General features: G+C 40.5%; 1 protein-coding gene across 8 annotated transcripts in view; it reads left to right on the top strand.

Moving 5' to 3' along the window:
- The window catches only part of PPFIA1 (PTPRF interacting protein alpha 1), a 54,005-nt gene continuing 29,008 nt past the window's right edge, over positions 1–24,997 (top strand). For 4 of the 8 annotated variants that reach the window (XM_069016401.1, XM_069016398.1, XM_069016395.1 and 1 more), the window contains exons 1-8: positions 1–1,220; positions 2,318–2,581; positions 21,410–21,511; positions 22,021–22,185; positions 23,012–23,086; positions 23,532–23,633; positions 23,885–24,106; positions 24,820–24,966. In XM_069016401.1, the coding sequence (XP_068872502.1) occupies positions 2,318–2,581; positions 21,410–21,511; positions 22,021–22,185; positions 23,012–23,086; positions 23,532–23,633; positions 23,885–24,106; positions 24,820–24,966 (1,077 nt within the window). In that variant the 5' untranslated portion in view covers positions 1–1,220. The remainder of the gene's footprint in view (positions 1,221–2,317; positions 2,582–21,409; positions 21,512–22,020; positions 22,186–23,011; positions 23,087–23,531; positions 23,634–23,884; positions 24,107–24,819; positions 24,967–24,997) is intronic. The other 4 variants (XM_069016396.1, XM_069016400.1, XM_069016399.1 and 1 more) reach the window with 1 other exon arrangement.

The raw sequence follows: 24,997 nt of genomic DNA, 5'->3' as shown, positions 1-24,997 counted from the left end.
CGGGAGCGGCGGGGCCGCGGCGGCGATCGCGGCTCTCCGGGAGCGCAGCGCTTCGGCCGCCCCCTGAGGCTGCGGCGGCACCGCCGGGCGGCCGGCACCACCCACCCGGCCTCAGCCGACCCCACGCCGGCCACCACGGACGTGGAGGCGGCGGCGGCGGGCGGAGCCGGGCCCGGCCCGAGGGGACCGTCCCGGCGCGGCGGAGCCCCCGCCGCTCGGTAGGGGCCGGAGGGAGGGCGGGCTCGCCGGGGCCTCCGCGGCCGGGCTCGCTCCGCAGGGGCTGCGCGGGGCCCGGGCCGGCCGCGCTCCCGGCGCCGCTGGGGCCTCCGGCGGGGAGCGAGCGAGGCGAGAAGGGAGGCCCGGCCCGGTGCTCCCCGAGACGGGCGGGGGGAGCAGGAGAGCCCCGCGTCCTCCGCCCGCAGCTTTGCTAGCCCGGCCCTCCGCGGGGAAGGGGAGCGGCGGGACCGGGCCGGTGCCCCCCGGAGCTGCCGGGTCCTTTCTTTCCCCGCTCTCGGCTGCATCTCTCGGTTGCGGAGCATCGTCTGCGCGGCCGAGCTGGTGCGGGACGCGAGCAGAGGAAACAACAGGTCTCGCTCCCTGCTCGCCTTCCAAAGCGACGCCAGCGCCTTGCTCTTGGGATTATAAATGTTTGAACTAAGACCCAGGGAACTGGAAGGAGAGCCTCCCGTTGGAATTAATAGAAGAGAAAAGAAGGGAGGCTTTTCCAAAGCCTCTACAAGAAAGCTCGTGCTGTTTTCCCCTGCTGTCCGTACTCTGTTTAATAATGCGATTGTGACCTGAGTGGAATTTATGAACGATGAACTGTTGAAGCTTGTTGCACCTCTGCGTCGGACTACATTTTTGGGTTTTTTTCCTCAGCCCATGATTCCTCCATCCCAGCTGTTGCAGGACCTATGGGCCAGTAATAGAGGAATGGGAAGCTGAGACAGTTTATTTTCACATTCTTCTGTGCCGGGAACTTGGCGAGTTAGCTGAAGCTGCTGCTTTTTACTGGATCTGCTCTTTCCTCGGCAGGTTTTTCTTTTTTTTTTTCTTTTTTTCATGTGTTTTGATTAAACAGTCATTGGACTGGAGCTGGATGGATGCTTTGCAGCCCAAAAGGTTTTGGGGGATAATAGAAAACTGCTAAAACAGAGAAGAACTGGTGCTGCAGGAAACGTGGGGCCTGTTTTCCAAGCCTTTTTGTTTTATTGAGCAAGGTAAATAATGTAGTGATGAAAATTCAGGGCTTATCGTAATCATGCATGAAAATGTTACAAAGCGCTTCAGACCGTTCCAAGACTTTCAGTGGATTGAGGGACCCACAGTAAGCCTCAGAATGAATTGTTCTTTTAAAATTTTCGGCTGTGAGTGTGAAATTTAAGGCTGAGAACAAAAGTTAGTGGTGCCTGAGAGGTTGGGGGAACTACTTTTCCTGATTTTGCCTTAAGTTCTTGTAGGTTTGTGATTTTGAGAGGGGTTGCCTGAAGAACTTTCTTGGCGGTTCAATGTGCAGTAATGACACGAGTGGGGGTTTTCCATGCTTTTTAAAAACTTGATTCCTTAGCTCTGTTAGGGTGTCTGAAGGGTGCTCCCAGTTTACAGTGTGCTCACTACCAGTAGTGCAGTGCTCCCATTTGCACTGGTAACTGTGTTCATCCCCTGCCTTTAATTATTTGTGCCTACCTTTACTTTTGCTGTCCACACTGAGAGCTACTACTACTTCATAATGAATTTTTGGCTTCTTGTCTTCCTTCACATGTTTTTATCTCCCGAATCGCACTGTTTGGATTTACCACTCATTTATATACATCACTTTCACTACCATAAACCTTCTACAGCCGACACAAGCTCAAAGTACTGTTTTAGATACAATCTTTGTACGTTTGAAGCAGTGGAAGAAGCAGATAATGATTCCCAAAATGTGCAGTGTAATGAGTTACTGGGTGAAGTGTATAATTTTTGGTGGCAGGCTGCATGCCCTATCTTTGTTTTTTTTTAAAGATCTCAGCAGCAGTTTACTCCTCACAAAAACATAAATCCATTAAAATGAGGTCACAGTTTGAGACGTAGCTGCAAAAATCTGGTTTTGCAAGAAGTCACAAGATTCTCATTATGAAGTGAAGCCTTGATTAAGTTGACTGTGTACCTTTTCTCCACTCTTAATGAAATAGTGGCAAACACCGAGGTGCTGGCAGCCTTTGCTGATGCTATCGTGGGGAGAGCCAAGTGGGTATTATGGACAGGACTCAAAGTTCCTGTTTAGATTTGTTTGATGGAAATTTCTGGCCTGTGTTTTGTCTCGTTTTGTTTCAAGATGATGTGTGAGGTGATGCCAACCATCAGTGAGGCCGAGATTCCCGCCGGGGGAAACGGAGGCCACGGTTCAGGTTCCCCGTTGCAGTCAGATGCTGATTCCCACTTTGAGCAGTTAATGGTGTCCATGCTGGAAGAAAGGGATCGCCTGCTGGAAACACTCCGAGAAACTCAGGAGACGCTCGCGCTCACCCAGGGCAAGCTGCACGAAGTTGGCCATGAGAGGGATTCCTTGCAGAGGCAGCTCAATACTGCACTTCCACAGGTATGGGCATTTGGGAAGGAAGGGGTTTTTCGATGGTTTTTGTGTTCCTTGTGGTGTTTTGTTGGCTTTTTGTATGTTTGATTTACTGAAGAGTCAGGTCGTCTTAGGGGAAGATGAATCTATCCTGAAGGATCTGTTGGTGCTTGCTCACTTTGAGAAAGATGCAGAAGCAAGGAAAGCAGGGAAGAGCAGTCCTTCTCCTCCAGTCTGCTTTCCCAGTTTCTGGAATTTCCTTGGCTTAGCATAAACATGGAATGGTGTCTACATCCTTTGTTTAATAGAACTTGATGGACTTTCTTCTATCACTAGTACTTTTAAAATGCTGTTTCTAATTGCCTGATTCATTCATGTGCTTAAGAATTAATACCTGGTCTAGTGGGAGGTGTCCCTGCCCATGGCAGGAGGTTGGAACTGGATGGTCCTTAAGGTCCCTCCCAACCCAAACCATTCTGGGATTCTGTGAATTCCATACAGACCATTCTGACACCATTATGGACTTTGATTTAAAAACTTGAAGACTGCTACCATGTGAATGCATGCTGAGTTGTCAGTGTCAATAGAGAAGTCTGAGGGTGTTGTTTAAACCTCTTCAGTTACTTTTGAAAAGTTTGGATTTGGTTTTGGGGGATTTTTTTTTTTTTTTGGTCCTGCTGGGAGTTCCTAATTAGTGACTTGTGGAGGATGCACGTGGCCTGCAGCGCTGGGTTTGTTACGTAAGGAACGTAGTTAGGAAAGGTGATTGGCGTCTACAGAACTCGCTGGGTTTTATCCATTCGAGTTAAAAATAATACAGCTGGACTTTGAACATGTTGAGAAGCATTTGGCTCTAGGCAGAGCAGGGGCTGCTTTCAGGTGCTGGTTAACTGTTGACAGCCTCGTGCGTGGTGGTTGTTGTCCCAAGCGTGTCACAGTGATGCTGTTGCTTTTACAAACGTTCACCTATCCTTAAATACTGTAGTTACTGTTTATACCCTTTCACACGGTAGTGTTAAATCCTTCTGTTTCACTGCTCTCATTATAATGTCATCACTGCATGACTCTTGGTATGGTAATTGGTGCTGCTAATTACTGAGGGATAGAAACTAAAATGTTACACGTGTTAATCTAGTTCTGTTACAATGATGAAAATCAGAAAGGAGAAGTTTCCAACCTTTGCTGCTGTCTGTGCTAAATCGTGTGCTGCAGGCAAAAATCATTCTTTGTTTTTTTGCTGTAATAATTGTGGCTTCTCCTGAGCCTCTGTGTCAGGTCTGCTACATTAATGGAGGCCATTAACCACTTGCATGACCTGCAAGCTGTTAGACTCGAGTTTGTGGCTGAGCAGAATCATGCCAGCTCTCAACTCGGCTGTTCCCCTTTTGCCTTTTCAGTTCTCAGCTTTCCTTCCTGAATCTAGTAGGCTACTTGCATGTAAACATCACTTTCTAAACACATCCAGTTCCCTTTTCCAAGAGTGCCATAATTGCATGGTTTCATGTGAAATCTGTTGGAAAAGCAAGTCGAGGGAGAAATTTTACTGCAATTTTATATAAGCATACAGCAGTGTGTGGATTTTTTTAGATTGCTGGCAGAAAATATTGTTTTCATGCAGTGGAACTGCTGCTTTTGTCCTCAGTGGTGCTTAGCTCAAGTGACTGGTGCTTCCAAAAACGAGAAATATTTTCATTATCATTGCTACATCAGAAGTAGCTTCGGTATTGGGCAGTTTTTGTTGTTGTTGTTATGGTAGAGTCAGTTACTTCATGGATGTAAATTTTGATGAGGTGAAACAGTTGGGGTTTTTTTTAATTCTAGTACGTGTTCACTGTCAAAACTTTATGGTGACTAATATTTGAAACTATTCAAACTTTTTTGTTAATTATTTCAAGCTGAGCATTCTTTTGAACTACTGCCTTAAGTGACCCGTTATTTAGCTGTGGATTTCAAGGAGGGTAAAGTCAGGATACCTTTAAATTTAATAAAATAACAACTGTGTTATATTTTTTCAGCAAAGAAGGGATAGTAGTATAGATTTTAAATTTTTTTTATTGTAGTAGTTGTTTTCAATTTAGGAGATCTGCAAGGTCAATTTAACTAATTGTACAAAGACCAGTGTAATTTCCTGAGTTACTAAATTGTTCTGTAACCAAAGTAGTATTTCTTTCTCAGACTTGGCTTGTAAGAAGTCTTTGTAGTTGATTTTAGACTACTTTATCTTAACAAGTATTGAATGGAATTGTTTCTATGTGTGCTTTTCCTGTGGTATATCTTTAGCTGAATCAGCCAGTTTTAGACCATTCTGATGACTGATGGAAAGTCTTAGTATAAAAGCAGGGATGCCAGATTGATTTCTTCTATACCAAAACTACTCTCCTGGTTTTGCTATGAAGGCACTCAGTTTCTGATGGCATCCCTGTGCTTAATTCCTTACATTCAGAGTTTCTGTGTGTAAGAAGGAAGCTCATACTGGTGTGTATGTAATTAATTACAAAATAGCAAATTAGTATTTGCACCTCTTAGATTCTAAAAGTAAATGCAGTTTTTCCTGCAGCAGTGATGCACATTTTGTGGTCACAGAGGAGCACACACTTAGTGTGGTGAGCAGCTGGGAATTCAAGGCATCAGTTCTAGCTCCATAAACCTGGGACAGCTATTTAGAGTAAGGCAGCTTTTGTGGATGTCTAATTCACTGAGAAGAGAGCATTTTAATCTTATATAGAAGTGCTTTATCTGTTACGTTTACTCAAAGTAAAGCTGACTTTTTCTGGGTTTTTGGTGTGGACAGCTGGAAGTGAAATGCATCACCACTGCCTTGATAAAATAACTGCATTCTTGGCAATGCTCTTTGTTTTCTGGGAGTTCCCTTCTATTACAGATTACCCCAGTCAAACTGTACTCTGACCTTGGAAAATGAGCTTGAGGAAATCAAAGTGCTGTGCTAGAACTTAATTTTTATTCTTTCTGGATTTTTTCACAGAAAAAAATGAACATTAACTTTTTACTTGAAGAGCTGTATGGCATAAACACATTCAGTTATGATTCTAATTATGGCCTTAGTGGATTTAATTATGCCTTTTATGAGCCTTTAGAGTGCATTCTACAAAATTCAAGATTTGTGTGCTTCAAATTTATAAATTAATCTGTAAAATTGTATTTAAAGGTTAAATTTTGAACCTAAGGTAGATGAGACCCAAGTTACTACACTTCCTGCTAATAAAGTGTTGTAGGCCAGGGTTCATTTTGCTGATAGAATTTCATGTAGATGTTTTCTGTAAATGAAAACATGATGCTTGTTTTGGATGGAGAAGACAGGAGTTTAATTTCCAGTGACACTGGTGCCTATCACAAATAAAAGCACGCTTGGTGAATTCACAGCAGTTGTTATCAGGATGAAAATTTTAACATGTATGTTAATTTTATAAGCTGATAAATGCAATACAATATGCTTCTGTAACACTTATTAAGATCCATCTTAATCTTGCACCTCTGATCTTTTGGTCTTAAACTTACCATGCCATATCTTTTTCTGTACAAGGCAAGCAAAATAGAAGGTTAAAGTAAAAGTTGCTTTCTATCCAAAGTAAATATTTTACCACTACTTCACACTTCAGTTAAAAACGGTGTGGGTCAGTTCATATTTGTATTCAGTGAAATTCAGGTATGTCCCTATAGAAGGATGTTCCTTAGACAATCTCAGAAGTACTCAATGCCTCACATGTAAGAAATATCAGAACACCTAGCCCAAAGGCTGCCCTGGTATTGTTTTGAAATGATGGACTTAAGGATTTAGTTGCCACTTTATGAATAGTGGTATTTGGATTTCCTCCAGACAAGTTTTGAGTAATACAGGATGTCATAGATGTAGAAATGAGGTTTTGAATTGTACCTAATATGAAGAGCACAGTGGCAGAAAGCACGTTAAGCAAAGGCCTTGCCAAACTCTGCAGCAGCTGAAATTTCCTCAGCACTTCAAGCGCAGCTCCGTTTCCAGCATTCCCAGATGTTCAGCCCCGAGGTGCCATAGCTTGCACTTCTTACTCTGGCAGCAGCTGGTGCTGACTTCTGAGTAACAGCCATTAATCTCAGCAGAGTGTCCAGGAATCCTGGGGGTGCCAAAGGGTTTCACACGGGTGTCAGAGCAGGCACATCCTCCGCTTTTCCTGCCCCGTTCTGACAGCAAAGATGAACAGGACTCTTCCTGTTGCATTTTCAGACATCTGTGTTGAGTTTCAGTTGCTAAATCCTACTTGGCTCTTACTGTTAGTAAATTACTGAACAGATTTGGCTTCACACTAGTTTAAGTCAGATGGAGATAGGAATTAACATGCAGAATTCTTCACTGACTATCGGTAAACCTCAGCTTCCCTATTTCTTTCAAGACATAGAAACAGACACTTTTTGCCCCAAACCTTCAGAGTATGAGTTTATCTGAAAGAATGCTCTCTGGGCAAAAAGGAGTAGCTACACTTAAATAATGCAGTGGAGTACACTGAGGACTGAGTCTCCAGCATTGGTTCTTGGTTTCTCACGTGGATATGTTGGGGTTTGTTTATTGAAACATCCCACCCCTGCCCAGCAGACATCTGTTTGCCTATTGTTAGCAACGTGCTGTTTATACAGTGCTTTTAGTTTAGGTTTGCTTATTTATAAATAGACCTTTTAGCTAGATTAAATTTGGAATTTATTTTAAGTTTCCATGTAGTTGAGGGTGAATTTTACTGCTGTTAAATTTGGGGTGAAATTTGCTGCTGTTTTACTGCTTAATGATATCCCATCCATCCCCTTAACAAGCAGATTTGATGAAGTCCGAAACTCTTGGTTTTTATTTTCCTTAGTTTATTTGTAGGAAGAATGTTTGGTGACTGCACAGAAATGCCTTCTATTTGTTTTTAATAGTGGCTGATGCCCTGAAACAGGAGCTAGTGATTGTTTTTCCCTACTCTTGTGCTGCTGTGGACAGATGTCTGACAGTGGGTTTATTAATGCTTGGGGTGCTCTAGTCTAACCTGCAGCCTAACAAACAGGCTGTATATAAGGTGAAAAGAGCTATAACAAAACAAAGTATTTAAAAATACATATTTAGAACCAGGGGAACATCATATATACTCTCATCAGTGTTTGCTTGCCTGTAGCCTCTGGTACCACAGCCAGTGTCTTTAGGTATTCAGAGAAGTCTTCCTCTGCTGCCTTTAATTTTTTTCCTCTATTCTTTCTAATAGTGTAACTAAAAAGAGCTTGAAGGTGTTTGGTAGCAAGACTTAAAGATTTGATGTGGCTACATAATTGCAATTCCATTAAAAAAAATAAAACCTCCTGGCTTTTTTTTTTTTAAGATAAATATGAATTAAGAGCACAATTCCCTACCCCTTTACAAATTCTTAGTGTTTTAATGTCCACTGGGCTGAGACTTTGTTTCATCCTTTCTGTAATTTGTTTAGGAGAGTTGAATGTTGGTTTTATTCACTATGGGTTTTGATCAGAGAATTAAGAGGACACATTGTGTTTTAATAGATGTAGGCCCCTTATAGTTAAGAGTGTTGTCAGAGACCTTGAATCTTTGGAAAGAACATTTTAAGTGCCTATTAGTAACTTTTTCTTCCTCTCCCTGAGTTAGCATTGCGTTTCAGAACTGCATTAATAATGCTCCACAATTGAATTTGGGGATTTACTTTTTAGTTTTCCATTTTTAAAGGAATATGACAAAGGTCTTTGTGTAAGCTGCTTGTGGCAATTTAGGCAGCTTAAGTCACTTAAAGTCTGTAAGGCTGACTGGTATCTGTTGACGTATATTAGAAAATACCATAATCTCTTGTGTCTATGGATCTCAAACTACAAATACTGAGGAGGGATAAATTTGTGTTGTGTGTGTCAGGTAATCTGGATGCTCATAACTTTCCAAGTGTCCTTTTTTTTTTTTTTTTTTTTGTAATCCTGCCTGTGGGTTCCCCAAGTGTAAATGTAATGTAATTCTTGCCAGGAAAAATGTTTTCACATTCTCTGGGCTGAAAGAATTATTATTTTGCTACTGAATGGAGTGAGTTTTTTATGCAATTTGACTTTTTCACAGAGGCACAGGGAAGAAATATTTCCACATTTTGGAAACTCCAGATGATTGTGTAGGGAGCTGAATCCATATCTGTAGGTCATTTGAGGAGATTGCTCTGGGAGTTTGGATATTTAGAATTGGAGGAGTGTGATTACAAGCCCAAGGTAATGCTCACTTTCATTTTGATGTGTTGTTTTTCTCTAAGATGATGTGAGTAGTTGGTTCACTTGTATTTTTGCCCATGACCTTTATCTGTTTCAGACTTGACCTTTGGTTTCAGTGAGCTCTGCTGAAAATCAGCTCCTTTCTCCTCATCAGCCTGACAAGGCTCTGTGGCCTGTTCCTACAGAGGCCAGAGCTGCAGCATTTTTCAAAAGAGAAGCTTTGTTGCTTAATCTTCCCTTTTGAGACTGTTCCACAGTGGCCTTGAACTTTGCTTGTGTGTTTACACTCATGTCTGCTGAGGATATAGTTTTTGAGGATGGTAGTGAAGATCTTCAAGAGGAGTATAATTTTGGTTGGATCTGAAATATGCCATGGCTACTGATGGATATAGCTGAATAAGAACAGTCAACATATTCCTGTAATTCATCTGTCTTCTGGTTATGTTTTCAGAAAGATAAATATCTAGAATTAATCTTATGTTTTATGAATTTTTTGAAGTCCACTAAGGTTCAAGTCCATGCTGGGTGGAGCTCTGAGCAACCTGGTCTAGGGGAAGGTGTCCCAGCCCATGGCAGAGGTGAACTTTAATGTCCCTTCCAACCCAAACCATTCTAGGATTCTATGATCCCTTAATGAAAAGATCGTTACACGAGCAGTATTGAGCATAATCAGGGTATCTTCAGGACAGATTTTAGACAAGGACTTGTTTAAAGTGTGGAAAAAAGCTTGAAAAATTTCATTTGTGACCTTTTGAGTTTTGTTAAGGAGAAAAAAAGAACTTCTCTTTGGAAAACAAGCATTTTTTTTATTTGTTGTCATAGGAAAGTGGGCAGCTCTTGATTTTATTTTTCAATTTAATTAATTTTTTTCTCCTTTTTTGTTTTTTTCCTCTGTAGAACAGTAGTCTCTCTTTGGGTATGGTCTGAGCCATGCTGTGTTTTGCCTTACTCCTGTTGCTAGTACATGGCAGAGTTTGGTATTCAATTGTAGAGAAATACTCTGAAGCACAGTGCTTCAGAATATTTTTTAATCCTACCTCTCATATAAATGCATATAAAATTTGGTTCTATACATTAAAACACTATTTTTAGAGGCATATTTACCTTTTATATAGAATGGCAGGGTAGATTATCTGGTAAAAATGAGTAAAGTGTGGAGATTGTTAAACACTCTACTGTTGAGGGAAGTGAGAGTTGGATTTCCCTACCTCAAATTTACAGAACAGTGCACAGTATAAGGATTTAATTATATAAGCCTATGGAGCTGAGTAATTTATGTAGTTTAAAAAGCCAAACAAAACAAAACCACCTTAAGATGTGCAGTTTAAACAAAGAATTTCTATGTTGGCCTGTACGAAGTTGAGACTGGTTTGATGTAGGGTTGAAAGATCTGTGACTGTTCATGTAAAAAAACTACCTTGCAGTTGATGAAGTCTGTTAATGATTGTCTTCAGCACTGACAGTGTCCAGTGCTGAGAAATGGGGTTTATTTTGAATTACTTGAAAAGGAATTTTGGCCACCAAAATCCTTGGTGTAAAAGCTAAATGTTCTTCCATGTGGAGAGGGCTCACTCAATAGAGGATCATAAATTCTTGTTGTTTTAATGGTGCTGGATCCATGGTTATCTCAACAAATAGTGACCAGTTTCATTAAACTATTTTTGAGTTTTCAAGCACAGTCATGAAAAGGGAGAGAGAGAGAGATCTGAAAGTGGAATTGCTCATTTGCTTTACAGAATGCCTGATATGAAAGTTTTTTTCACTGTGCAACCCCAAATTGCCTTAAAAAAGGAAACCGGGCGAAAAGGAAGTTCGGTACACATCTGAGGGGACTGCTGTCTTGATCAGTGGCAGGGTTTAAACTGTGGGTTTGTGGGTTTGAGTTGTGCATTCTCAATTGTCCTGTGTGAGCCTGTGACAATTATTTAGCAATATATACTTTTGCCAATAGAATGTTAGAGTCAAAACACTCATTTTCTTTGCATTCCTATCCATAATTGGGAAACCTGGGAGCTGAACATGCTGGGAGCCATGGGGCTCTGTTAACCTTGCTGAACTAATAGTACCAGACCTAAATTCAATTATTTGCTATGCTTTTAACTGTAGCTTGTGCTTGTGGATTTGCTGTTCCCAGTGGGAAACTGGACTCTGTAATTTTACATACTTTAAGGTTCTGTTGTGTAGGGTATTTAAAGTCCTGGATGCATCTCATGCTTGAATCTCTTGCTTCTACTGGGATTTAAGGCATGGGCTGCTTTGGAAACCTGGAAGTAAAAGAAACTTCTGATCCAAATTAAAAATTAATGAATGGGATTCTCTTGTTAAGAGTTCTTCAGATAATCTAATTTGGATGTAAAGAATGATGCTGCACCCAGGAGACCCAAGGCTGGAAGAGCAGAGCCTGTGTGATATTGGATGTGTGGGTGAATCTGGTTGGGTTTTCCACATCTTTATGCCTGTGTAAAGTAAACTCCTAATTTCAGATTATCCCCTCAAAGCTCTCTCTGTTTGCTGTAGTATATTTGGGGGAATGACTAAAAGTCTGGTTTAGATAACTTCAGGGATGCCTTGGGGATATCACTGTGAATCTTTTTGTTATTCTTGAGTAATGTATTTTTCACACAGCATGACCACCTTTTTGTAGGTCATAATATTCTTTTAGCCTTATGTTAAAGAGCACGAGGCAGGTGCATCCAGTAATTTATTTCTTTTAAAACATGCAGCTTGAGTTTTCAGAATGTCTTTGGAGGGTGTGGTTCCACACCATTATCTTCCAAAAGCTGAGTCTTTGTCTCAAGAAATCTGGAATTACTTTGCTTCATGTAAAGTGGAAATGGAACAGCTTTTTAGGATTTTAGCTGTCCTTTTCCTCTCCCGGGGTCTCATTTAGGCTGATACTGATGTTGGTGTAACTCAGATCCCATTGGAACTGCAGTTTGTGGAGTCTTCATAACCCTCTCCTGAATTTTGTGCAATGGTTATAAGAGATTAAGTCCTGGGAAGTAGAGGAGGAGAAATGGGCCAAGCATTTCTTTTGTCTCAACGGGGTAGGAGGCTGCAGGGCTTCCCTGTTGCATCATCTTTCCCTTGTTTTCAGTCCAGTGTGGAATAGGAGCATCACAGGTTCCTCACCAACCCATCCTTCAGTTCAGCATTTGTTAGTGGTAACACCATATTGACAGTCTGCCCCTGTCTTTTATTCATTTATTTACTTTTCATTGATTGATTTTTTTACATTTCTTCTCTGCATTATAGTGTTGCTCATCCCCCTGGTTTCCTTCTGCTGTCTGGGTTCAGGTAGTCATCAAGTTAAGAACTGTTCATTATGGATTTTTTTTTTTTTGTGGCAGACAAAAAAAATTACTTTGAACTTTAAAAAAAGCTTTAACCTTCCCCCTAAAACAGCTCTTCAATGCTTAATCTATGGTGCTGATCTTTTTTCTAGTTTTTTCTGTGTTTAGATAGCAGGCATGTCTGTCACAGGACCTAGACTGTGGTTTTTTCGTGTGGATTTTGGAATTGCTTTGTTTTGGAGTATTTGTTAAAATGGAACAACTTTTCCATGGAATGGTCCAGTAGCATTTATTCAGAATATCACCGATTTGGACATACTTAGCTTCAGTTAGCCCAATAAATCCACTCAGCCTGTAAACTGGGTAAGTCGAATTTCCTGCTGAAGGCACGTATCTGTCCTCAGTGAGTATTACTTGCTTAAACAAGTTTGAAATTATAAGACTGAAGTGTGCATTGCTTGGTAAAAATAATAAATACATATATATATAAAAAACAGGAGAGCACTGAGGGGGAAGTGCATGCTGGTGCTTGTTTAATGAGGGTGGCTTGGCCAGCCTTATTCAGATATTCCCAAGCATTCCCTCTTAACAGAGTGTGAAAAATGTACTTTTCAGCTGCTAGCCACAGAACTAAAGCTGGCAACCAGAGGCCAAGATGAACGATTAGAATAGGGCAGGGCCTCAGCTGCTGCTCACAGTTTTTGCAAGCAGGAGTATCTTGTCACTGAAATAATTGTGCATGATGGGTCTTGTCCTGGGTCTGTTTGTAAAAAACTGAGCAGTATTAATCATGTGAGGTGACTAGAATGTAGTATGTAGGGTTGAAATAGTTTTTAATTTATAAAAGTCATAGGAATTTAATATTTAATGCCAGCCAAGCCAGAATTGTGCTGTTTCTTGTGAGTGCATTATGTTTGGAGTTGATGTGGGCAAAAAGATTTATTTCTTGCCCAAGTAAACTTCCAGTTCAATGTTGTTTACAACTTAAAAGATTTTGCTATAGCTGCTCAGTCTCCAGAATGGGGGGGTCCCAGGAAAATTACAGAGCTTCTTAAATCTTCCCAGCACATCTTACTGTTCTACAGTTTGGCATCCCCAAGGAGCATGGCATGCTGTGCCATCCAGTGTGGAATCCCAGGAAATCTTGAGCAGCTTTGTGTGAGGAGAGGAAAAACTTGACTGAAATCTCTCTACTGTCATATTAAAGATGGAGACTGGTTTTGTCCCATACCTCGTCAAACTGGTAATGCGAGATTCTTGCTCTTTAATTAAGTACGAGTGTATTCTCCTTTTGCCATAGTGGGTATGGGTGTGGGTAGGTTTCTTCACTGACATGAACTCCAAAAATGGAGATGCCTAAAGCTACACCTAAGAAGTTGTGCTGCTACTTTACTGTATTAGTTCCTAATCAAAATAGACTTAGGCTGGGGGTGCAGGAATGTGGTAACTCAGATTGTGAAACCCTTAGAATTGACTGATTCAGAGTGTCACTGAGGGGCAGTTGTTTTTCTAACACCCCCCAAGTATTGTAGGCTTACTCTGTGTTAAATTAAGGTGTTACTCTGGAATATTGGTAGTTGGAGTGGTACAGTATTGGGAAGGATCACTCTATTATCAACCATTCTCAACAGTTACTGCACAAAGTAGCCATACACATCCCAAGTTGAAAAGCCTGTTCTTCAATGATGACTAAAGTTTTCCTGATGCATATTTTAGCTGATCTTGGACATTTTTCCAAGGAAAACAAGCTGGGTATGGTTCTGAATACTTTTGTGCCTTATCTGCCCTTTCAGGGGGCGTATTCCTGTACATTGAAGAGCAGCTAAGGTGGAACTCCTTGCATAGCCACACCACAATGAAGTGATTGGAAGAAGGTTTTCTGCTACCATTGCATATGAATAGATGCCAAGTTTCATGCAAGTCTGAAGGCTGCTTCTGCATTTCCTGTGCTTTCTGCTAGGCAGCTGTCACCTTCCAGCTCTTGTAATTGCTTCAGCTTTTGGACTTCCTTACTCAGAAGATCCATGGTGTTGCCTGAATAGAGGCAACATGTTATAAGTATTTTTTACAAAGGCAAGTGAACAAAATTACTTAAAACTGGTATTTCAAGTTGGTGCTCAGTATGTTCATTTCTTGTTAATCCTCTGTGCATTCTGCTAACTTGCAGGGTTTTCCCCCTCAATTGAATATTTGGAGAAAGCCCTGGGGGGGAAAACCAGGTACTTTGGTAGAGTTTTTCACTGGTTGATTTGATACACATCTGTAGCTTTAAAAGGGGTGTAAAAGGCTGGGATCAAAACAGGTTGTATCTGCTCTGGCTTAACTGGCCACCCTTTGTGATCCATCCTACTTTGAACAAGCTGTGTTGATTTGTTAAGGCTCATGAAAATATTAACAGACTATCTGGAGAAATCTGGGATTCTGAACGTTTCGATGATCCCAAGGCTGGTTACAGAAATACAGAGCAAACTTCAAGTTGTAGTAGGAGTGACTGGATGAGGTTTTCTGACTTGTTTGAACAACCTCACGTTCTCTTTCCTTCGTTTCCCAGACTACAAAGCACTTGTAGGATGCAGCTGTGGCTTGGTTTTGCCTCGCAGCACAGTAGCTGCAAACGGGCTTGTAGGGACCGCATGTTGTATGTGTGACTTGTGTTCCCCGTGATGGATGGATGGATGGATGGATGGATGGATGGATGGATGGATGGATGGATGGATGGATGGATGGATGGATGGAGGTCTGGCTATAATGGAGGAGCCTGGAAGGTTGCCCTGTGTCCCTTGCAGTCCAAAGCACGGTGTGTGATCAGGGAATGTTGTCTCTCCAGTGATGCGCAAAGATCTGGTTTTGCACGAGGCTTTGCCCTTGTCCTTGTGTACATAACAGCACTGTTCTGCTGGGTTTAGGGGAAATGAAATGGGGGAGGACAGGCAGTAAGGGTTCTGCTGGTCCTGGTTTGGACAGGCTGTAGTTAATGATTCCAGCGTGTCTTCGACCTCTGCTCTGCTCTGTGCACAAGGGTTTGCAGGCTCCTTCTCCAGACTTTGCTGCTGTGTGTATGAGGTCTGAGCAGGGATTCATGTGGTGAAAGGAAAACCCCTCGTCCTCTGAGGAGCAAGAGGCTGGATCCAGGTTTGGGTTCCAGTACTTTTACGCCCTGCACCCCAAATAGGACATGTCTGTCAGGAATGTGTTTGTTAGATCAGGGAAGGGGCATTACCGGGGGAAGAACATGGAGCTGGTGTGTTTCTACCTCCCTTTTCCTGCTGCTCCCGCATTCCTTTTGCCAAGCTGCCAAATCCCACCTTTCCCCATTGATGTTTCCTTGCGCTTCCGGAAGCTCCCAGTGCTGAAGTCTGGATTTTGTGCTTTGTAGTTCAGGCTCAGGGCACGCTGTGCATAAATTTAGGCAACTCACTCAGGATGGTAACTGGGAACCTACTTATTGCCATGGAGACTTGGGCTTGCTATAAGCTTTTCCATCTTGCTCTTGGGCATATGTTTGGTACCTGCTGGCTGTGAGGAGTGAGGAGTCCTTTGGCTCTTGGCTTGTCAAATGCCAGGCAGTTGATTCTGCTTCCAGCTCCAAAGGGGACTGGGAACAGCGAGAGTTTCATTCCAGAGCAATAACATTATGCAACTGTAAACACGTTAAAACTTAATTGCCCGTTTAGGATTGAGCAGCGTTAATGACAAAGCCTAGATAGGTCAATCCAAGAGGGGCATTCGAAGAAGACCAGCTAAAACAAAGGGCTGGAATGATAAGAAGTGACTCAGGTTTAGTATTGATCACTGACTGGCAGCTGGCAGCAATATTCACCAGAGTGTTTTCATGCAGTCTTGCAGTTTTTGAGAAAAGAAAAAAATAAGAAAGGGTTTTTTTTTCAAAGAAAATACAGATTTTTGAGAGTTAACCAAAGGTGATATTAAACCTTTTCTATATCTCAATGCCACTAGTTGGAAAGGGAGAAATTTTTTTTGACAGTAAAGAAATCTGCACCTCTGTTTTGGTGGTTGTCTTTAGAGTTATAAAACATTTTATGCATACACAGAAATAGGAAAGGAGGTCAATACACGAATTACGTAATGAGCTCCAGTGTGTTCTCACTCTGGTGGGTAGTTAGCTCCACTTGGAAAAACAGCTACTTTGAGCATGAAAAGCCTTTCAGTGTTCCAAAACCCAAGAATTTGACATACCCATATTTTAATATTACTTGAAGTATTCTCTTACACTCCCTCTTAAGTTGTTGGGGGCTTTGAGAACAAAAGCTAAACTTATTTCATAGAATTGATTCTATTAATGCTTGAAATAAGTTTTATGTTTGTAGTTTAGTCAATTCAGGTTGCGTGATGCTTACTGGAAATTAATTTCATGAGGTGAAAAGGAAAATATTTTTCTTTGCACACTCTAGGCTGATTTTTCTCTTTCCCATTAGCACAGGCCAGAGATATGGAAAGGTTGAAAGCAATGTGTGTTATTACATGGAACAGGCAAAGCATAATCTGTGTTGGTGGTTGGTTGTTTCTGGATTTGCTGTTGTGTGTAACTCTGTTCTTTTTCCAAGGCTGGATTTAATGGTGAAAACAAGTCAGTTTTCTTTAGTTTTAACTCTCGATACCCTTGAACTGTTTCATCATTTCATTGTTTGGATTCTTAGCCTAAAAAACCCCCAAACAAAGCTGTGATTTAATAGGTATGAAAATTTGCTTGCTAGGAACTTTCAAATATATTGGGGGTCTTGGTCACTGTGTGCTACCTAAACCCTTCAGTTTAAAATGAAGTGACTGTGAAATACCCTAGGAATAAGCCTAGATATTTTACATTTTCTTTGCTTGTTTTGTTGAAGACTGTATATTTGCCATTTCCATGCAGTCATCACTTGCAATAATTGTGGTTTATATGGAGTACAAACATCATGATGGAAACTTATCTCAGATCCCATTGGTTTTCACCCCTGATGTCCTGCACTTCCCCCAGTTGTCCTTTTCCTGCTCTCTTTAGCTGCTCAGATTTGTGAGTGGGTTGCTTGGTATTCAGTCTACAGACCAGAATGATACCAGTAAACCAAAATATCACTTGGAGATTAAACAGATAAATTCCAATCATATATTTTGGTCAGAGATGTTCCTAAAGATGCAACAGTCACAACTGCTGCCTGAAGTTACTACTTTAACAGTATTTAATAATATTTGGTGAGTTTAAAATGTTTCTCTTTTTTTATTACACATATTTTCATCATTTATATAAAGTTTCTGGGTACGTGGTTGTTTGTAATCCACGATTCCTTGTGCACTCAAGTGGTGTTCCATTTTCTTGTGGAATAAGGTTTTTTGGTTTTTTTTTTTGCTTGATCAAATTCCAACCAAATTTAGTTATTTATAGAGCATCCCTAATACCCAACTTTCATAATATAAGACTTTCAGGAATTACCTCTGTTTCTTTCAAGTGTTTCCCTAGGTTAAATACTCTCTTCCTGTCATGTAGCATTTATTGGTCTGTGATGTGCTGTCTGTGAGACCTATGAATTATATTTGTAATAAACATGAAGGGAACCTGTTCCCTGAAAGCCATAATGTTCCTGGATTGGGATCTTGGAAGTTCCCAAGTGTGTCAGCTCAGCCAGGCTTGACAGCTCAGCACTAACAGATCCAGCTTTTGGAAGGATGTTTATATTGTGGCATCTAAAATACTGAAGGCTGAAGGTCGGTTCTGAAGGTTGACATAGAAGAAATGCTATTGTTTTAAAAAATCGTGGAGCTTGAGAACAAAAAAAAAACCCAGAAAATGTATTACTGAACAAGAACCCACTTACTTGCTCCATGTGGCTTTTTGTTGAGAATATTTGTTTCTGGCAGCAAGAGTGATGTGTTTGGAATGATTCAGTTGGGTCAGAAAGTTACTTTCTTCAGTCAACATTTCAGTTTAGTGTAGAGTATGGGTGTTTGCCAGAATGTTCTAATCAGCAGGGAATATTTCCCTGGTAAATTCAGCACTCTCCCACTGATTCGTGTGAGTGCTCTGAAGTGCTTATTGCGAGTTCCATTCTTGTCAGTCCCCAGCACTGTGTATTTATTATTTTGATGGCAGCCAGAAACAGAGCAGAACTTCATTCTGTTGTTCTCAGTCTTCTTAATTACAGAAAAGTGACACAGCTTTGTGGACAAGTAGGAAAATTTCTCAGGATTCTTTCATTTTTAATTCTTTCTGTACATTCATCTAATGCCAAGGAAGAAATTATGAGATAACTAGAAATTTTTTGAGATTATGAAGCTGCAGATGGTTTCTCTACTTTTGAACTGCTTAAGGAAATCACAGATTGTGTGCCATTGAAGGTAAGTATTAAAACTAGAAAGGACATGTCTTTTGGCAGTGTCAACTGAAACTAAGGACGTTCAAATGTTCTTTCTTAGGCAGCTCACGGGACTCGAAGCAACTTTATTTTGTCAAAACAAACAGCACTGGAGGTGTTATGCAATGCCAGAAATCCCTGTCAGTGTGTTTATGCAGCAGCAGTATAAATTCCTGTGGGCACTCTTGCTTTGGGTCATCTGACAGTGTGATGGCTCGTGTCACACTTGGGATCTAGTTTGCTGCAATTGGTATTTACACAGAAGTATGCAATGGAATAGAACTCTCTGTCCTGTAACCATCTGAAGAGTGAATAGATTTCCTTTCAAATATACAGCTGGTTTTCATGTGGGGACGCTCAAACAGATAAAAAAATACAAGTTGAGAAAGAACGATGAGACAGTGTTTGGTAGTCCTTGCTGTGCTCTTCATCCTGTTCTCAAAACTGGAGATAGAGGTTGGAAAAATAGAAAACTCCCCATGTTGGTCCAGTGTCGTTTGGAGAACTGGGAAATATTGATGTTTCTAAATGTTAATGTTGGCATTTTTGAGGTTTTTCAAAGAACTCTTCTTACATTACTATTAATTTGAAAGGGGAAGCACACCAAGAAAGTAAGTTCATACCAAGCACTTCTCAGTAGTCCATAATTATCTAATCTGTAAGGGTAAGTGGAGACTGCCAGTGAAACATGGAAATTTTGGGCTCTGGTTTACCTGAGCTTGCATGAGAGCAAAAGGGGAGTGTGCTGCCAGTTCCCTGGGAGTCTTGGAAGCTCCCACAGGTGGGATGTTGAAGGTACAGGGAAAGCTTGGATGTGAAGGAGCATTCTGAAGGGAAAGCTCGTAGTAGAGCCAATTTTTCTGTCAGCTCCAGCAAAGCTTCAAGTAGGTTTTTCCTCTCTTGGTTTACCTTGCACTCAGGACCCTTTTGTAATTTGCTTTGTGTGTGTAAAAGTTCTGGTAGCTGTATTTACAGAGCAGGTTGTTTTGGAAGTATTTTCAGGCCATGTTGAAAATAATAGGCCATTTTTTAAAAGAATGTAAATGAAATACTGCAATGAAATATTTATGTGAATGTAATTATTGTGTTAGAGAAATCAAATAATATAACAGTTGAGAAAGGAAAATAGATTAAGACTTCGCAGATTTTTTTTGCTGATTAGGCAGAGGGACTGAAACTTTTTTCCAATGAGCAGGTTTTTATTTAGGAACAGGGATTATAGGGATGGATTCTGCATCTGTGGTGGTGGCATTGCTGTCTTTTTCACAGCAACTTTTAAAAGCCTGGTATGTTAGTAATTCCAAAGGAGTTCACTCTAGATGTATATTGTGAAACATACTTTTTGTCTTTTCAGTCATGAATATTTTAGAACAAAGTTTACCAAATGAATATTGGAAATTACAGTGTCTTTTGACCGTGTCTGCTTGTTTTTAGCTGCATGTTAGAATTTGCAGATGTGCTTAGTATAATTAATTGGTTGATGTGGCCTTTTGTTTTTAAGCATGTGCTTTCTGTCACTTTGAATTTTGCTGCAAAACAGCTCCATCTTAAGCTTTCACTTGATAAGCAGCTCCTGGCTGATAAGCAGTGTGTCTGCAGAGTTTGGAAGATGCAGAGAAGCAGCAATTCTGTCTCCACTTAGCTGGCTATTTGTGTTCACTGTGTCCTGCTAATCACCAGTTCAGCTGTACAAATCTCTTGTTTGTTAGGCAAGTCTGTTGTTATGAGTATTTTCCTTATTTTAGACAACAGAAAGGAGTATTATTTACTAGCATTTCACTGTTTTCTTATCCAAGTGCTCCTGACATGTTCACCAGGCACTGGAGTGACTGAGGCATATTTATTTTCCCGTTATAAGTTGCATTGACAACACGAGGGTTGCTTTCTCACAAGGCTCTTTTCTAAAGGATGGACTTGTTCACATTCACACTGCCAATTCTCATTTCCAGTGTGATTCAGAGTAGAACTTAAATTTTGCCAGGGTAGATAAAGTTACGCTTTGTGTTTGCTTCTAAATGTGGTGTATAGTTGTACCTTTTGCTCTATTCAGAGTATGCTCCCTGCGTTGATAGAACATTTAAATGGCTTTTATGTTAAGTATTTTTAGTGAGGCTGTTGGTAGGGAGGGGAAATGGTCTAGGATGCAGTGGCTCTTGCAGATATTAGTGCAATCATTTCCTGACAGAAAGCCAAAACTGTGGGAAGATACTCTCTCATATTGACTGTGTAGTAATAAGCAAGCAGTGAGTGACATGAGTTAGCTCCATTCCTGTTCCCTGATGACACTTCACTCTGTACTATTTCACTTTGGTTGGGCTTTGTTTGGTGAAATCTTTATTGAATTTGAAGGGTGAGCCTTGTGAGGGCTTTGAGCCCCCAGGCTCAGCTTTCAGAAAATTCTGATTCTAATCCTCCGAGATTCCTAGCAGGACTGTAGGGAAAGGGCTGCTTCATTCCCTTTTGTGAGATCTGAAGGAAGGCATGAATGAAATTCCTGTGTTTAGCTGTATTCTGGTACACGCTAGGATTATGCATTGTCGCTCACAATTAAATACTGACTTGAAATTTGTCATGTTTTTTGGTTTCTTTATTTTGCTCAGCTTAGTGCTCTGTTTTTTCGTGTCTCCCTCAGCAGTCGTTTAAAAAAAACAAACCAAATCACACAAAGCCAACAACCAACAACTCTTTGAAACCATAACAAAGTGTGTGACAAATATGTTTTTCCCTTTGCTTACCAGGGAAACCCCAACTCATATGATTGCCTTGAGACACAAACAAGTTTTCAAAAGTCCTGGTCATACATCTTTTCTCTTTACAGTTGGCAGCATAAAGGTTTTATGTGTTTGAACTGAAGCTGGCTTAGCATGACTGTATAGTTGTATTGGCTTTACACATCTGAAATGAATGCTTCAAGGAACTGTCAAGTGTTCATATGAATCTACTCTCACTGTGTCCTGATATTTGACATGCTTATATTTCTGTCTGGTTTGTTCCAGGAATTTGCAGCGCTTACAAAAGAGCTGAATGTATGCAGGGAGCAGCTGCTTGAAAGGGAAGAAGAAATTGCTGAACTGAAAGCAGAAAGAAATAATACGAGGGTCAGTTCCTTGTCTTCTCCAAGCTCACAGTTGTTAAAGCATCCAGCTACAAGGAGGAAAACACTGAATGTTCAGTTTGAAAAACTAAAAGTATTTTTCCCCTGATATTTGTACACAAATCCCCATGGAAGTGCAAATGTGTGTGTGTGTTGATTGAGAAGGTTTGGCAGCTTGTGCACAGCTCCAAATGCTGCTGTGCAGAATCAGGAAAAGCTTGTGAGACTGCACCACTACCTGCCATCCAGACTCTTCTTGTTAAAGTTTTGTAATCCTGCAGCTCTGGGATCAGAGGAGCAGAGTGGGCAGGTTGTGGTGATCAGTTTGAGCAGCTTACACTGCTAATGCAGCTCAAATGTTAAAAACGAGTCCTTACGCTCAATACAATCTCTTTTGTGTGTGAAATTTGAAATTTAGAACTCTAAACTTGATGTTTTAGGAGACAAAGTTTTCTGCAGCTGTACAGAACAGGAATAAACATTGCTCCTTTCTTTTTTTTCCTTTTGCTTTAGCTATTACTGGAACATTTGGAGTGTCTTGTCTCCAGGCACGAGCGATCCCTCAGGATGACTGTTGTGAAGAGACAAGCTCAGTCTCCAGCAGGAGTTTCTAGTGAAGTAGAAGTTCTCAAAGCACTAAAATCTTTATTTGAGCACCATAAAGCCCTTGATGAGAAGGTAATGAAATGTTGTCCCTAGCATCTTTTCATCCTGTTTCCTTTGTGTGGGCCAGGCAGTTTTTGTACTGAAGCTGTAGAAATCTCTGAGGTGTAACTACATCAGTAACTGCTCTCCTAAATTAAGATGCTGCACTTAACTAAAGCAAGGTGCTGTGGTTATTCAAGTGCTTCATTAGCTGTGTTAATGTAAACTCAGCATGGCTCAGGAGCAGTGTATTTGCTGTAGGAATGCACACAGCTGCTTACCTGTACAACATCAGGATTTATCCTTTTGATTATCTAATAAAGAAATGGACTAGAGGGAAGGAAGGGAATCTGGTTACACTGGGATAGAAAGCTGAATTAAAGGAACTCCTCCCTTCAGTGGTGCCTGATATTAGCAGCAGGATATGCAACTGCTGAAGTTCACTGTGAATTTTGTTGCCAACTTCCAGTTTACCTAACTTTGTGACCCTTGTATATAAAATCTGGCAAATGATTTTAAGTGGAATTTTGCCTGTTCTTCCATGTTGTAAATGAGCAAAAGCAAACACAGTCTGTGCCTTGCAAAAGGACAAGCAAATTCTGGATGTGTTTAATTCTTTAATGCTTAAATATACAGGTCATGTTGCTTATGACAAAAAAGAAAAAGCTAGATTATAAGATACACATTATTTGGCTATCTTTTTTTTGGTAGCATGTGTTGTAATTAGTACTGACTCCAGATGAAGAAGTTTTCTAAGTGTAATGGAAATAGCGTTGTTATCTGTAAAGGCATGGCAGCAAGTGAAATGGATTTTGTTTTGATTTGAATGATTTCAAATAATTTGAAATTACCCTTTCAGGTAAGGGAGAGGCTACGAGTAGCACTTGAAAGATGTAGCTTATTGGAAGAAGAACTAGGTACTACACATAAAGAGGTAGGTTTGTGTCTTAAAAGAAGGCTTCATGTGTCCACTGTGGGTGTTTCAGTCAATATTTGTACAGAGTAATTTATTAAGTTTCACTTTCACTTCTTGCTTTTGATTTCTTGCCAAATGGAATAATTGTTAATTTTTAACTTAGCTGCTTTGAAAGAGCAGGAGAGGAAAAAACCGAACCTCAGCCTCCTGGCACCCTCTCTGCCCCCAAAAAAGCCCAACCAAAAAAACCCCAACCAAACCAACAAAAAAAGTTCCTGTGCCTTTAAAATAAGGGTTTGCAGTGGCATAAGGTATTTGAGTGCCTGTGCCAGATTTTATTAATACATACCTGGCAGTAGAATCAGTAATTGTTGTTTTGCTCCTTTGCTTTTGCAGCTGTTCCTTATATTATTAGTGAGAAAGGAATTGACTTGAAACATGTGTCTGTAAACTTTTCTTTTAGTTAATGATTCTGAAAGAGCAAAATAATCAGAAGAAAACACTTCCAGATGGGATGCTGGATATAAATCATGAACAAGAAAATACACCTACTACAAATGGGAAGGTACAGCTATTTACTTTGCTTAGCTGACGTCTGATATTTAATCATTAACTATAAAATTTTAACTTTAAACCATAATAAAATATTTTTGAGTGATCATCTAATAAAAAGTCTTAGTTATCAAAACTTCAGTTTTTGCAGTCTATCCAATAATAAAATTGTCTTTGGGGAGGGATGTTTACAGGTGAGTAACAATTTGGTTTCCAGTCTTATTTGCATCATGCTAATACACATTTTTTCCCCCTGTTTAACAGAGATCCTCTGATGGTTCATTATGCCACGATGAGAACCTTGCTAAAGTGATTGAACTCCAAGACATCATAGATAAGCAAAACAAAGAGCAGACACAAATGAAAGAACGCCTCACTGCTTTGTCCAGCAGAGTAACCGAGCTGGAAGAAGATCTTGACACAGCCAGGAAAGACTTAATAAAATCTGAAGAAATGAACACAAAGTTACAGAGGGATGTACGAGAGGTGAGGAAGGAGCTGTCAGAATCTGGGCAGTCAAAAATGCCATTGCTTTATAAAACTGTAGTCTCTTTCATGCTCCAGTTGAACCTTTCTGCTGTTTGAATGTCTTTGGTTTGATAGATGGGAAGAAAATGGTTTTTTGGGACATGATGGTTGTCTGGTTTTTGTTTAAAAGACCAGTCACTTAAAAGATTTTGTCTTCAGGATAACTCTGTGACTAACTAGATATTTCATTAATGTATTAGTGATTTAGCATTGCCAGCTTCAGCATGTTCTTCTCTGGAAGAGATGCTTGATCTTGTCATACAGGCTCAGCTTACTCCTGATGCTTCCATTTTTAAAAGATGCACTTGGTTGAGGAATCCCTTGAATTTCAGTGGTGTGGTTGACAGTTCCTGTCACTGCTGAATCCCTAATCTCCAAGGTCCCACACATCCTTATTAGATAGAAGGGGAACTTAGTTAAATCCAAGAACACTCTCTGACCATCCCCAGAAAGTCAGGATTTGCTGTGTGTGTACCATTGGAAAGGTAAGTAGCAGATCTGTGGTGTAAGATAATAAAGACCAGCGTTTTTTAATCGTTCACTGTTTTTAAAAAGTCATTTCTTTCTACGTCATTTTCAACTGAGAAAAATGACAGAAATACCTGATTGTTTTTTTCAATTTTTATTTGATCACTAAATAATTGTTTCTCAAATCCTGACTTGTGTCCCAGACTCTGGCCCAGAAGGAGGACATGGAGGAGAGGATCACCACTCTGGAGAAACGCTACCTCGCTGCACAACGTGAAGCTACATCCGTGCACGACCTCAATGATAAACTTGAAAATGAAATTGCCACTAAAGACTCCATGCACCGACAGGTTGTGGTTTCAAATGAGATGAAGTACATTT

The sequence above is a fragment of the Aphelocoma coerulescens genome, chromosome 5, assembly GCF_041296385.1.
Source record: "Aphelocoma coerulescens isolate FSJ_1873_10779 chromosome 5, UR_Acoe_1.0, whole genome shotgun sequence".
Lineage (NCBI taxonomy): Eukaryota > Metazoa > Chordata > Aves > Passeriformes > Corvidae > Aphelocoma > Aphelocoma coerulescens.
This window is presented reverse-complemented; position numbering and strand designations above follow the sequence as displayed.